The following is a 15005-nucleotide window of genomic DNA, read 5'->3' as shown; positions in this document are numbered from 1 at the left end:
CATGTTCAGCGCTGAGCACTGTGATGTCCAACTTTTGATGAGGTCAATGAATCATTCATCGTTTTCTACTGGATTTTTTTTTTTTTTGTGGCATTTCCAATTAATATTCCCTTTATCTGTGTTGCTGCTTGCTTTGAATGCAACTGATTACAAGCTAGCCGCTGATAACAAGACAATGCGATACACTAAAGTTAATAATGACACGGAGGGAAGAGGATTCTGGTATATGCGACTGTTCCTTGTTGACTTGATCCTATCAGGGATTTCCTCTTGGTCTGAGACTCAAGGTGAAGGCGCAGCATGATAAATGGCGGCTCTAGATTCAGCATATCTTGTACTACCTGCGACCCACAGATCAGGTTTATGGCCCGGACTGGTGAAATGTGCTTGTTTACGGCCATTGAGAGACCGCCAGTGAAAGTCATTTGAGTGGAATTGATCGAAGAGAGGGCTGACGGGGCATTGACTCTGCTGGGTTTTCGGTGTGCCGTGTGGTGGACCAATGACATGCGGAGAGAGCAATAGCAGTGAGGTACTTTGCTGTCTGCTTTCCATGGGCAGCTGCTTTCTAAGCATGTACGTGTCCACTGGTGCGGAGCTGAGTGGGTGTTTTCTGTTCAGTCTCTATTGGAGCTGAGCGGAAGGCTTATGCAGGGGATTGTGGGATTGACAGTGGAGTGGAGTGTTTAGAAATGTCAACTATATTCAGTTGTGATAGTTGCTATGAGGCAGTGATTTGTAATATGTTTGTTTGCTAATAGCGCTGCAGATTCTAGAGGATTTAGTACGAAGCTCATTTTTACATATTACTACTTTTAATTCTATTTTAAAATACTCTACAAGCAACTCACAATTGATTCCAGTTTAGTCTGGCATTAACACACACACACACACACACACACACACACACACACACACACACACACACACACACACACACACACACGTGATCTAAGATTTTTTGTTATTGAAAGACAATTGCATTTATTTGATAAAAAATACTGTAAAATAAATACTGTAAAATCATTGTGAAATATTAAAATTTAAAAGAACTGTTTTCTATTTGAATATATTTTAAAATATAATTTATTCCTGTGTTGGCAAAGCAAAATTGTCAGCATCATTACTCCAGTCTACAACTTTTCTTAAGGATTTTTTTTTTCAAGATTCTTTGATAAATAGAAAGTTTAAAAGAAAAGCATTTACAGAATAATTTCCCTATATATTTATTTTGAAAATGTATATAATAGAAATCATTTGTCTTTACTGTCCCTTTTAATACATTTATTGTGTCCTTGCTATATAAAATTAGTAACTACTTTAAAAAATCCTACAGGCTCAAACTTTTTAAAATATTAATTTTGCACAGAATGACATATAAGTATGTTTATAGTTGCCAAGTTTATTCATCTCTCCATTTTTTTCCTGTTGAGTTTACCACAATTCATTGTGGCTTGAATTCTATGTGAGGGAAAAAAATGTGATGCTGACTGGTTTTCGAAGGCAACATAACTTTTGGAACAAACTTCACGCCAGGCGTGCGCTTATGATGTCTCAGTAGGTTGAGAACTCATTAGGCTTTGGAAAAGAGGTGCAGACTTCAATGAGGATTGGGAACATTGTGAAGACAGAACAAGATCTTTTGATTAAGAGATGAACTGACTGAGAGATGGAAGCTCAGAGGTTTGTGTGATTAAACGAGTCTGAGATTGGAAGAGGAAATAATCCTGTTGTTTTTGAAGCGAGAGTCCACCGTATCTCTGACCTTGTGGAACGGCCCCTGATTCTGGCACCAAAGGAGATGCTGACAGCTGTGATGGACAGCTGGCATCTCCACGCTCTACTGCCATCAACCCTGTACTCGTCCTGCAGCAGAGTTTGTCTAAATCCACAGAGTGTCACACAAAGACAGACAAGTGAGAGAGAAGAGATGGAGCGGAGAGAGAGAAAGAGACATTGATGAAACTATAATGAGGTTATTTTTCTGGAATGTATTGTAATAGAATGCTGTCAGGAAATATTTGTCCAGGCCAATAAAAATGCTTAGTGTTCGTTCCATGCAATTTCGAACTCTTCAAACATGGCTTGTTTATGATGCCATAACCATGATCTTATTAATGATCACTGAATTTTGCATAGCAAAGCCTGCGTAATATTCAGCAACTTGGTCCTCCCAGATCAGGGGTATCCGATCCTTCTCTTATTGCCAACATCCTGTAGAGTTTAGATCCAACTTGCCTGGAATTGCTCCAAACATAACTTTCTGGTAGGATTGGGCGATATGGACTTAAAAATATATCACAATATTTTCTGGTATATATTGCGATAACGATATCAATGACGATATCGATATAGTACCCTTCAGTTTTTGGCTACAAGTGATGGCTGCATGCATTCTTGAGAGCCTCATAAACACAAACATTGATCTAAAGTAACATGTACCCATCATCAAAAAGGCTCCTATAATATACCAATTACATAAAATAATAAAAAAAACTGTAACAATTCAAATTGCAGAAATGGACAAGTTGCGGATATACTTTCTGTAAAAGTGCAGACATGTTCAAATAGTACTGAAAAACATCACATAATAATAATTGAAATCAATCACAAGTTTGAAATGTAAAAAACGAACGATAATACTGATAAGATAATACTACTACGGATTCTACTAGTAATAACAATATAAACCACACTAAGGATTGATGAGCTGATCGGTTCATGAATAATAATCAGGTTGTCTGTGTTTGCTCGAACTGCCAATGAGACTTTTTGTTTGCGCATTAGTTTCTGCTTGCTCAAAGGCTGAATAATTCTAAATGAACTTCATTATTTTTACAGGAAAATACAACGAATAATATCGTTTACATGTAGCATGTCAATTCTGCGTGGTATGTTAGGCTCTCTTGCTCTCTCTTTGAGTGTGTGAGAAACTCTAAACTGCACACGACATTCGCATACGATTGTCGCATTTTGCCCCCTAGTGTCAGTCGCACGGAACTTTCATTGCGATCGTACACGGAAACATGGGAGAAAAGTTGATTCTCGCAGGCTCTGAATACCCTATTCTGTATGATCTAACTCTTGAATCATACAGAAGCGTCAGCAGGAAAAATTAAGCTTGGAAGAGAGGTAGCGAGATTGTCGGTCTGCCCAGTGTGTTTTGATTGCCAAATGTTGTGAATGAATGCAAATCTTTGTCCTGCCTAAATTAGCATCTAGCCTAGTATTTCAATGCAGTTGTATTATTCATAATTTTTTACTTATGAATAACCATGCAAGTTTTTTTTAAAGTGTTAGTAATTATCAACTTGCGCACACTAATTTGATTGGACTACATTGGAATACATCACATCCGCTCAGCCGGTCTCATACGGTCTATTCCGAGAAGTTCAGATATTTCAACGGATCCAAAGATCCGAATTTTCCGCATATGCATATGATGGGAACTCCCCGCAGCTCCCGTACGACTCTCCATTGGAAATGAATGACTTCCGGTCTGACGGCTGTAAATGCAGAACTGTAGAATATGTCCACTTGACATCTATTTAATATATGTTTTGCTGCATTGTCCGATATGGAGTCACATTGGGTATTCTATGAATATAGTGTCCTTCCACATTGTGTTGTCCTGCTGTTCTGTTGAGACATTGTCTGTCTCAGTGACATTTTCATCAGCCAGATGGGATTGTGCCTGCTTGTCCAGCTGCTTTTTAACCTTGCCTGATCGTCTCTGTCCCCAGAGGGACAGCTGTGCAAGGGACTGGTCAGGACATGGCTTGTCATGCTTCCAAAGAGGACAGAAAGCAGGATCTCAAATATTAATACACAGCTGCTGGTGTTCAGCTTTCTCAATCTGGAGTTCATCTTGCCGGATGACCTTTCTGTCACTGATATTGAGTGAGAAAATTTCGTGGCAGAAATACCTGCAACAGTAGTTGATTTATACAAAATGCATTCATTTATTAATTTTCATAGTTTCATTTAACTGTAATGGTTGATTGATGTAGAGGCTCAAGTTTTTGAGAGGCTTGATCAATTACTGACGCTTCTATTCTTTACTCTGGAACGCTTTCTGCATATAAACTATAGCGTGATTCCGGACGAGCCCCCAATTTTTCAATTCTTAAACCTCTAGACTCTCTGTGGTGTAACATGATTTTTTTTCCCCTTCTGTATCAAAGATGTTGAAAGCACTTTGATGTCAGTGGAAAAGTCTGAGCACGGTTTCATTTGAAACTGAGAATAAATGCACATACCACTTTGCGACAGTACTGAAAGCTCCAAAATAAAAGACCAAGGACAGTCAAACAGACCACGACGTGGCAGCATTGTTTTTCCACAACCTTCATTATGTCAACTCAACTCCCTCTCATTATATCTCCCTCGTATCAGTGAAGCTTTAGTTGGTGTTGAGAGCCCTTTTCATTAAGAGGGAAGAAGTGAGTGTGATTCTGAAGGCTGTAGCCCGTCACCTGTCTGAAGTCTGAAGTGAGGTAATGCCTCTTGCATCTCATTACAGAAGATCAGCCTCAGATAGTTTAGTATGTTATGACATTTCTGTGAAATAATGCTGCAAACCTGTGATTCTCAACTGGTTTTGCTTCAGGACCCTAGTTTTACACTTAGACGTCGTGTCAACCCAACTCAATTTTTACAAAAGTAAAACAGAAATATTTTTTGATATTGCTATTATTCTTTTGTTGTATTAATTTTTGATGTTTGTTACATTTAATGATGATTTGGTGGCTTCTCATGTCAGCAAAAACACATGATGATCAACATTTTCTCCCTTTTAAAAGTTAATAGCTTAAAATGTTGATCAATGTCTATCTTGTGCTATTAACTATTCACTTTTCCACTGACATCAAACTTATTTGATGTAGAAGGAAAAAGCATCCTGTTGAACCACAGTGAGCAGTGTTGCCAAGTCTGCGGGTTTCCACAGGAATTGGTAATTTTCACTGTAGCTGTGGGTTGAAGCGAACCCCCCCCCCCCATCCAAAACTATTTTTTATCCCTCGTGACATGATTTTTAACCCTCGGAATGCAATTATTTATTTATTTTTTGCGGAGAACTGATGACTGTCCAACCAGTGTCATTTTGAGATGTGCTCAGCACCTTTTCTGATGGATTGTCAATAGACAGGAAAGGATAACTGACGTACCGTAACATTCAGGGGAGATCATTTTTGATTTGTCTAAACCATGTTATTGTTGTTCTGGTTTTTGAAGGGTCCTTCGATAAATTGTAGTTTCACGTTTGATGGCTCTTTCTCTGGTAGTGATATTGCTGTAGGTGGAGACTTGCAGTGAAACTCCTTATATCCAGAAGGGTCCGTTATCTTATTGTGCTAATTAAGCTGGGACCTTATTACCCACCCACACAAATGTTCTCCGTCTTTCATACACCCCCATGCACATAGCAAGTTAAAGAAAGTCAATAAGTAGGCAAGCCTGCTGCTTTTGTGTTCTGGACTTCTGTTTTTGTGGGTTGAGGCATTGAATGTCTTCACCACTCATTTCTGTAATATGTTGCGCTTGATAATCAGTATATTTGATTGGAGGAGGTGTTAGTCAGAGGAACATTATATAACGAAGTCAAACATTTACTGTATAAACTGTAAAATACTTGAAGATTTAACTTTCTTGTGATTTTTGATGTCCCCACACAAGTTTTCTATTGGATTCAGGTCCAGGGATCGGGATCATAACTCCATAATGTTAATCTTGTTGGTCTGGTACCAAGATGATGCTCGCTTGTGTGTTTGGGGTCATTGTCTTGTTGAAACACCCATTTCAAGGGCATTTCCTCCTCGGCATAAGTCAAAATGACCTCTTTAAGTATTTTGATGTACTCAAACCATGGTATGCAATAAATAGGCCCAACACCATAGTATGAGAAACATCCCCATATCATGATGCTTTTGCCAGCATGCTTCACAGTCTATTGTAGCTTGAATTCAGTGTTTGAGGGTCGTCTGACAAACTGTCCCTTGACCCAAAAAGAACTATCTTGCTTTCATCAGTCTACAAAATATTGCGCACTTTCTTTTTAGGCCAGTCAATGTGTTCTTTGGCAAATTGTACCCTCTTCAGCACGTCGTTTTTTCAACAATGGGACTTTGCAGTGGCTTCTTACTGATAGCTTGGCTTCACATAGGCGTCTTCTAATTGTCACATATAACTTTAGATGTTCTTTGTTGGGTCTGTTGTTTTACTATTGCTCTACTACACCTACTAGTAAATTATTTGCCATGTAGAAATATCATTTCGACCAAAAACAGTGGTTGATCTGGTTAGTGATGTTGGGCTGCTATTATTTTTAACACAACTGTGTATATGATGTAGTTGGTGCTGTAGAGAATAGTCATGACTGCAAGTCTTGAAATAATTGTGCGGTTACAAGCACTGAGCTTTACAGACTAAGCTTAGGTATTCCTCTTTGACTTTGTGCTTTTTATATTTTTAGACTTTGCTTGACTTGAAGTGAAAATGTGTCATGGTCTCACACTTTTTTCAGTGCACTTTCTTTCTTCTTCTCTGACGTCCTATAGTTCTGGAGTGATCTTGTGGAACCAGCAAGTTCTCATTAATAGCTTACGAGGAGATCCAGAGGATGATTGACGAAACACACTACATCAGTTTGTTGTCTGATGTGAAGTCACCCATGCTCATCTGAGCATAAATGCACAAAACTTACCATCTGTGGATCTGTTAGTATAATTTTTACTGTTACACTCCAGTGAAATTAGTGTGATTTTGTAGTCTTAAATGATTAGTTCCCCCAGAAATTAAAATAGTCACTGTTTACTCCACGCCATATGACCTTTTTTCTGGCAAGAAACACAAAAAGAGAAGTTTTAAGAATGCACTAGTCATAGTTTTTTAATGCAGTAATACAATTTTAGTGCTATAAATACATCAAAAATTAGGGTGCAATAAAATAAGTATTGGCCGATACGATCACCGTTACCGATAGCCAATGTAAATTATACTATTCTTAACAACAACAATGTATTTTAAGTATAAAAAAAAATAAGCGATGTGAAAGTTAGGAATTGACAACTTTTTATTTATTGGGAAGCAAAATGTGCGACATATTTAATTCCTTTTAGTATTGATTACGAACAGCTTAGAGCTTAACAACTGAAATAAAAATAAAGCTTAATAGAAATATAAAAAAAAGCGGTGAACTGTTCCATTAACCCAGATGCCTGAAATTCCAGTTTCCTTTCCAGCAAGCTTGTCTCTGTCTTTGAGTTGTAATTTACATCTTCTCTGACATTTACGATGTCCCTCACACACACACACACACACACACACACACACACACACACTGAAGAGGTAAACCTTGGGTGGCGGGGAAATACCGCTATTTAATACATCTTTGACATGTTCTCATTGTTCAAATTTTCCAGGTCGGATATCTTTCCCCTGGCCTAAAGCAAATGCCAAATACTTCTTTGATACCTGGAAACATGGAATATGATCCCAAAGCAAGTCCACACGACTAGACTCATCCCCTGAATGCTTACATGCTTCCTTTGGCATGTTAAACACTGTTACAAGCACATAGCCATGGGGAGAGTTAAAGTAACATTATGTATTAAACTGGGGGAACATCTGGTGTGCGACATCTCGATTTTACATTGTGAATGATTAAAATGTCTCCATGATCTGCCTTTGAAGAGAAATCATAGTATCATGCTACAGTGCAGTTCATAACATACTGTGCAACATTCACATCACGTGTCAGTATATTATGATACACGTGTATGTCAGATCCGTGCGTTAGATTTTAAAGTGACAGCAGCCTAATAATAATAAACCAACTGCAGTCTGTAAAAAAATGTTAATCCAACAACAAAATACAAATAGAAAATCACTCACTGATCTTGAATAAATAGCTTAAGTAGCATTAATGAAATCAGTGTATATTCACTCTTAAAAAAGGTTTGTTTCAACCCATGTTTGGGTCAGAAATGGACAAACCCAACCGTCCATATCCGACCCAAAACATGGGTTGAAAAAACCCAGCATTTTTTAGAGTGTTTAATTCATACAGTCTACGTAGTGTTTCATTTTAACATTTAACAAAGTAAGGCACTGTTTATTTCATTTGTATTTTATTGTATTTGTCCTTTTATTTGTAATTTGAATCCTTGTTCATATTTTTAATAAGAAAGATAAAAAGAAAAGATTATGGTCGGATCGCCCACCACTACTTTGGCATAAACGGTCTGTCATTCCTTTTTCTTTTGTAAGGATATTTATTTATTTTTTAAATAGGGAAATTAGTTTTGCTGCACCACTTAGTGACTTGCAAAACAGTCTTAAAAACCAACATGAAAAAGAATCGTGATGCGATCGTGGATCTTGATCCTGTCTGGTAATTTGTTTTGGTGAAATTTTGCCATATCATCCACCCCTAGTATGATTGAAGCTTGCCTGCAGGCTGAACAGTTTTTCCTAATGAAATAAGGGTTCGTTTACTGCCATGTTAATGTAAAATACATTACACTGAAACACCTCAGCTATAGTTGTTGGAGGGAAAAATGACACTTGATTTCTATTGGCTAGGTTCGTCAAATTTATTGCCGTCAGATTCTCTTTTTCATTCTCTCTTTGCATTTTCTGACTGTCTGTTGAAGAGAAGAGTGTGTGACGCTGTCTTTGTTGTCAGTTTGACGCATATGCATATTGGTGCACATACAGTGTTGGTTAAAAGCTCCTTTGAAACTGTAGTTTCTCCAACTACAGACCTTAGCCAGGGTAGAGAAACTGTTAAGGATAGTTGTACAGCCTGTCCAGTAGATTGTACATTTTTAACTTGGCTGTTGATCATTCGGCAGACACAACTTTGAAGATATGTCATTTCAAAAAAATGTTGTGAAATACGGTATTTAGCCTGAGTATTTTAGTTTGACACGTGTTAATATGGTCAGTGTACAAACTAAATCCATGGTCTGAGTGCTGGTTTTCTCTTTATTGGTGAGAGGAAAGTGAAGAAATGAAAGCGGGCTGAATCAGCAGTGAGTGGCTCTCTGAGGACAACGGTTGTCATGACTGCTATTGTTCTGATGTCATACTTTATAGATGTTCTTGTTCAAATAATGTCGCCTCGAGCCCTTTGTCCCAGTGCTACTCTACAGTGCTCTTTTCGTAAACAGAAATGGATGAAAGACTAATGCTATGTTTGTTTCAAAAGTATAAATGTGGGTTGTGTTTTTGACAAGAGTGTGACTGCCATCTAGTGTTGGCTCTTTTTATTTTAACAATCATTCATGTACAAACAATAAGGCAATGGTAATAATTCTTTACATTAACAGACTAATTAAATACATACAGAACAGGTGCATGAGATAAACAAATACACACACACAAAATAAAAAAATAGGGGATAAGATTTCCTTTTAAATCATATTCTTCTATACTGGACAAAAGACTAATTGCGTTTTTCTTTTTTATCACTTTGAGGGCTTTTGTACAAATTCACCATGAAAAAAATACACAGAACATTGGTTTCACCTTTAGGTATTTTGATTTGTGTGCAAAAAATTTCCCAAGCATGAGGATATTTGGCTCAGGGACATTGCTTTGGATTGAATTTTCTGTGAGTACATCAATGTGAAACAAATGTAAATATGTCTTGTCCAAATGAACTCTCTCTCTCTCTCTCTCTCTCTCTCTCTCTCTCTCTCTCTCTCTCTCTCTCTCTCTATCTCTCTCTCTCTCTCTCTCTCTCTCTCTCTCACACACACACACACACTTTGTCACACTCTCTCTCTCACACGTGTGCGCACTCTCTCTCTCTCTCTCTCTCTCTCTCTCTCTCTCTCTCTCTCACACACACACACACTTTGTCACACTCTCTCTCTCTCTCACACGTGTGCGCACTCTCTCTCTCTCTCTCTCTCTCTCTCTGTCTCTCGCTCTCTCTCTCTCTCTCTCTCTCACACACTTTCTCACACTCTCTCTCGCTCTCTCTCTCTCTCTCTCACACACTTTCTCACACTCTCTCTCTCTCGCTCTCTCTCTCTCTCTCTCTCTCACACGTGCGCGCGCACTCTCTCTCTCTCTCTCTCTCTCACACACACACTTTGTCACACTCTCTCTCTCACACGTGCACACAAACTCTCTCTCTCTCTCTCTCTCTCTCTCTTTCTCACACACACTTTCTCACACTCTCTCTCTCTCACACGTGCGCGCGCACACTCTCTCTCTCTCTCTCTCACACACACACTTTGTCACACTCTCTCTCTCTCTCTCACACAAACTTTCTCACACTCTCTCTCTCTCACACATGCATCTCTCTCTCTCTCTCTCTCTCTCGCTCTCAGACACTTTCTCACACTCTCTCTCTCTCTCTCTCTCTCTCTCTCTCTCTCTCACACACACACACACACACACTTTGTCACACTCTCTCTCTCTCTCTCACACGTGTGCGCACTCTCTCTCTCTCTCTCTCTCTCTGTCTCTCGCTCTCTCTCTCTCTCTCACACGTGCGCGCGCGCACACTCTCTCTCTCTCTCTCTCTCTCTCACACACACACACACTTTGTCACACTCTCTCTCTCTCTCACACGTGTGCGCACTCTCTCTCTCTCTCTCTCTCTCTCTCTCTCTGTCTCTCGCTCTCTCTCTCTCTCTCTCTCTCTCACACACTTTCTCACACTCTCTCTCTCGCTCTCTCTCTCTCTCTCTCACACACTTTCTCACTCTCTCTCTCGCTCTCTCTCTCTCTCTCTCTCACACGTGCGCGCGCACTCTCTCTCTCTCTCTCTCTCTCTCACACACACACTTTGTCACACTCTCTCTCTCACACGTGCACACAAACTCTCTCTCTCTCTCTCTCTCTCTCTCTTTCTCACACACACTTTCTCACACTCTCTCTCTCTCTCTCACACGTGCGCGCGCACACTCTCTCTCTCTCTCTCTCTCACACACACACTTTGTCACACTCTCTCTCTCACACGTGCGCACACTCTCTCTCTCTCTCTCTCTCACACAAACTTTCTCACACTCTCTCTCTCTCACACATGCATCTCTCTCTCTCTCTCTCTCTCTCGCTCTCAGACACTTTCTCACACTCTCTCTCTCTCTCTCTCTCTCTCTCTCTCTCTCTCTCTCTCACACACACACTTTGTCACACTCTCTCTCTCTCTCACACGTGTGCGCACTCTCTCTCTCTCTCTCTCTCTCTGTCTCTCGCTCTCTCTCTCTCTCACACGTGCGCGCGCGCACACTCTCTCTCTCTCTCTCTCTCTCTCTCTCGCTCTCAGACACTTTCTCACACTCTCTCTCTCACACGTGCGCGCACACACACTCTCTCTCTCTCTCTCTCTCTCCCTCTCTCTAGCTCTCACACACTTTCTCACACTCTCTCTCTCTCACACGTGCGCGCACACACACTCTCTCTCTCTCTCTCTCTCTCTCTCTCTCTCTAGCTCTCACACACTTTCTCACACTCTCTCTCTCACACGTGCGCGCGCGCACACTCTCTCTCTCTCTCTCTCTCTCTCTCTCTCTAGCTCTCACACACTTTCTCACACTCTCTCTCTCACACGTGCGCGCGCGCACACTCTCTCTCTCACTCTCTCTCTCTCTCTCTCTCTCTCTCTATATATATATATATATATATATATATATTTGTATGACTCAGCTGAAATCGTTGAATTGTTATTCAAAGTTTTTGCATGTCCTTCTGTGTTCAGTCACCGGTTGGAGGTTCGAGCTCAGGTGGCCCAGGCATTCCTGTTAAAGTTCCAGCTGTCCACCGCTGAGATGGCAACGTTACGCTCCGCACGAGATGGACCCATCACAGAGGTGACCACATGTTATCTACTTGAAACTGCTTGTCAAATTTCTTTTGAGTATCAAAGCACCTGAATGCATTTGAACCGCAAGATGGCAGATTGGCAGCATTATTTTCATCTTGAATAATAATTTTGGCGGTACCGCATTACAAGTAATGTGAGTTATGTAATCGGATTACTTTTTATATAGTAACTAGTAAAGAAACGCGCACAAAATATCTGAGTTACTTTTTCAAATAAGTAATGCAATACTTTGTTTTCTCATGTATTGAGTGACAGCTCTCCAGTCATTGAGTGAAATCTTGAGTGAGTGCAGAGGCGTTATGTGCGCTGTGTGTGAACATGATGATTATTGTAGACTATAATGACTATATATATTCTAGACTAAATGTGAACATGCATTTACTCTTCTCACTTGCACAGAAATACTTTCAGTATTCCTCAAAATGAATAAAATAAATAAAAAACATGCAAACTCAGAATATCACTCAAACCTGCAATAATTAAATGTTAAATAACACAGATATACTTTATTTAATCTCACTTTGTTAACCTATGTCTTTGCTGCTGACCTTTGACAATCCAATTCAATATTTTTATAACCGTGAATTTTTTACGTGGTTCCACCGTTCGTCCACACGTAAACGCAGTATCAGGTCACCGAAACCGAAAATTTTTGAAAAACCCTGCCAGGGTGAGGTTTTTCAGAAACACCGGTTGCTGTGTTGTTGTATAGACAGTAAGACTGGGGTTTTTGCCTTGCGACGTCAGAGTGTGCGCCGTTATCCGCTGTGTTTGACGTCAGATTGTGCGCCGCTGACGGCTTCTGATTGGCCAACGTGGCTTCGCGGTTAGGGTTATATCGCCGCCTACTGGTGTGGCATGCCCTTGACAGCGCTCGATAGCATGTTTTTGCGTTTTCATGTAGATGGAGATTTTTCTTAAAACGCAGGAGGAAAACGCTTAAAACGCTGTGTCCATGTGGACTAGGCCTTATTCTTCTGTAATCCAGAACAGCAGCAGCTGAAAGGCTTGCTTGAGCGGCGCCCTCTACTGTACAGATGTGAATGTGCATTTCCTTCAGCCTGAGGCTTATTCAGTTCACTTTTAGTGTGTAAGGGCCTTTTGTTGTTTATTTTATTATTTTATTTAATTTGCAAAAACTCACTTTGAGAAACTCACTTTTAAAATGAGAAAATGTATTGGAAAAAGTAACGTGTAATATTACTTTCCATAAAAAGTTACTAAGTAACACTTTTTTTAGGGAGTAATGCAATATATTGTAATTCATTACATTTTAAAGTACTTTTTAATGCATTACTTTTCACTGACTGTAAATGTCATTTAAAACATCCCATTTAAAAAAACATGCAGAACAGACAGATTAAATTTCCTAGAAGTGAGCTGGCGGGAAAAGTCTACAAACATTTCTCAACTCAATCTTCCAATTTGTCTCAGCTAAAATGTTACACGATCTTCTCAGATGAAACTCTTACATGAAACCATGTCTTGCAGACTAATTAGAAAATAAATGTAGACCGAATCAGCGGTGATAGTTTAGTGAACTCTGTCTTTAATGTGCAGGACTTCTTCAGAGCTCTGAACCATGTGAAGAACATCCATGAAGACGTGAAGGTCCTATTGAGGACCAACCAGCAAACAGCAGGGTGAGAGACACTAGAATAAAACAGACTTGGAAAAAAGCCAGTCATTTTGCAAGTTTTTTTGAAAAACTTTTTTTTTCCATGTGGATGTTCAGTGATATCTGTGCTTTAACTGCAGGCTGGAGATCATGGAGCAGATGGCGGTGTTACAGGAGACGGCATATGAGCAGCTCTATCGCTGGGCTCAGAGTGAGTGAGACACACACACACACACACACACACACACACACACACACACACACACACACACACACACACACACACACACACACACACAGCAGAGGCCAGAGAGAAGTTTCTGGAATATGAGCACAGCTGCTACCGCCTGAGAATTTGGAAGAGAACATTGACTCATTGCATATAGAACGACTTATGCCACTCCTGTTTTACATTCATGATGTATTTATTTATATTACGCAACTATAATATAGTACTAAATTATGAAAGTCATTTATGTGGCTTAGTGTTATAGGATGCCTCATAGATGTTTGTGTGTCTGTCTGTAGATGAGTGCAGAGGGTTGACTCAGGAATCATGTGATATTTCTCCCGTGTTGAGTCAGGCTGTGGAGTCTCTCCAGGATCGGCCTGTTCTTTATAAGTGAGTTCTTCACACATGCACTTCAGCACAGTCATCTAGTGTCTTAGAGCACAACAATGCTCATTTTTACTTTTTGAAACATTCTTCAATAAAGTGTTCAAAGGCATGGGTTCGAGCCAGCCAGCTCCGAGGGAGAATCACGGCTTTACAAATATAGTTCTGAAGCAATATAGTATGTGAAATTGGATAAAAGAGGTTGTCTGTTTAAGTTGTTTGAGTTTTGTTCAGATATATGAGTAGAAGTGTAGAGAGGTCAACTCTCTGATATTGCTCTGTCAAGCCAGTAAAAATAAAATAAAAAAATGACATACGAGTCTCATAACTTTTTAAAATATTTTTTAAAAAGTTCCAAGTCACATTTTTTGCACATCAAAATCGCTGTTTTCTATTTGACTATATTGTTAAATGTAATGTATTCCTGTGATCATTACTCCAGTCTTCAGTGTCACATGATCCTTCGTTCTATTATGCAGATGTGCTGCTCAAGAATCATTTCTTATTATTATCAATATTGAAACTATTATTCAAAACTTGCATATCTGTTATGTTTGTTGTTTGTCTACTGGCCTTGAGTTTTAATTCCTAGCCTCATCTCTGCCCTTTCTTTCTTTCTTTCTTTCTTTCTTTCTTTCTTTCTTTCTTTCTTTCTTTCTTTCTTTCTTTCTTTCTTTCTTTCTTTCTTTCTTTCTTTCTTTCTTTCTTTCTTTCTTTCTTTCTTTCTTTCTTTCTTTCTTTCTTTCTTTCTTTCTTTCTTTCTTTCTTTCTTTCTTTCTTTCTTTCTTTCTTTCTTTCTTTCTTTCTGGCAATTACAAATAAACTTATGAAAAAATAGCAGCCATTTATATACTTATTTCTGACCAGGTTACAATATAGATTATTACTTGTGATGAACTCTATTAAAAAAATCCATACTGTTTGTAGAA

At 39.3% G+C, this 15005-nt stretch overlaps 1 protein-coding gene across 2 annotated transcripts in view; it reads left to right on the top strand.

The window, feature by feature from the left end:
• The window catches only part of cog6 (component of oligomeric golgi complex 6), a 55247-nt gene that overhangs the window by 9605 nt on the left and 30637 nt on the right, over positions 1 to 15005 (top strand). For both annotated transcript variants that reach the window (XM_077207702.1, XM_077207703.1), the window contains exons 5-8: positions 11717 to 11828; positions 13403 to 13485; positions 13601 to 13671; positions 13989 to 14082. In XM_077207702.1, coding sequence (XP_077063817.1) covers positions 11717 to 11828; positions 13403 to 13485; positions 13601 to 13671; positions 13989 to 14082 — 360 coding nt within the window. The remainder of the gene's footprint in view (positions 1 to 11716; positions 11829 to 13402; positions 13486 to 13600; positions 13672 to 13988; positions 14083 to 15005) is intronic.

Source organism: Siphateles boraxobius, unplaced genomic scaffold, assembly GCF_051911475.1.
Source record: "Siphateles boraxobius isolate OS27281-9 unplaced genomic scaffold, OSU_SipBor_1 6, whole genome shotgun sequence".
Lineage (NCBI taxonomy): Eukaryota > Metazoa > Chordata > Actinopteri > Cypriniformes > Leuciscidae > Siphateles > Siphateles boraxobius.
Note: the sequence above shows the minus strand (reverse complement) of the source record. Positions and strands in the feature narration are given on the sequence as shown.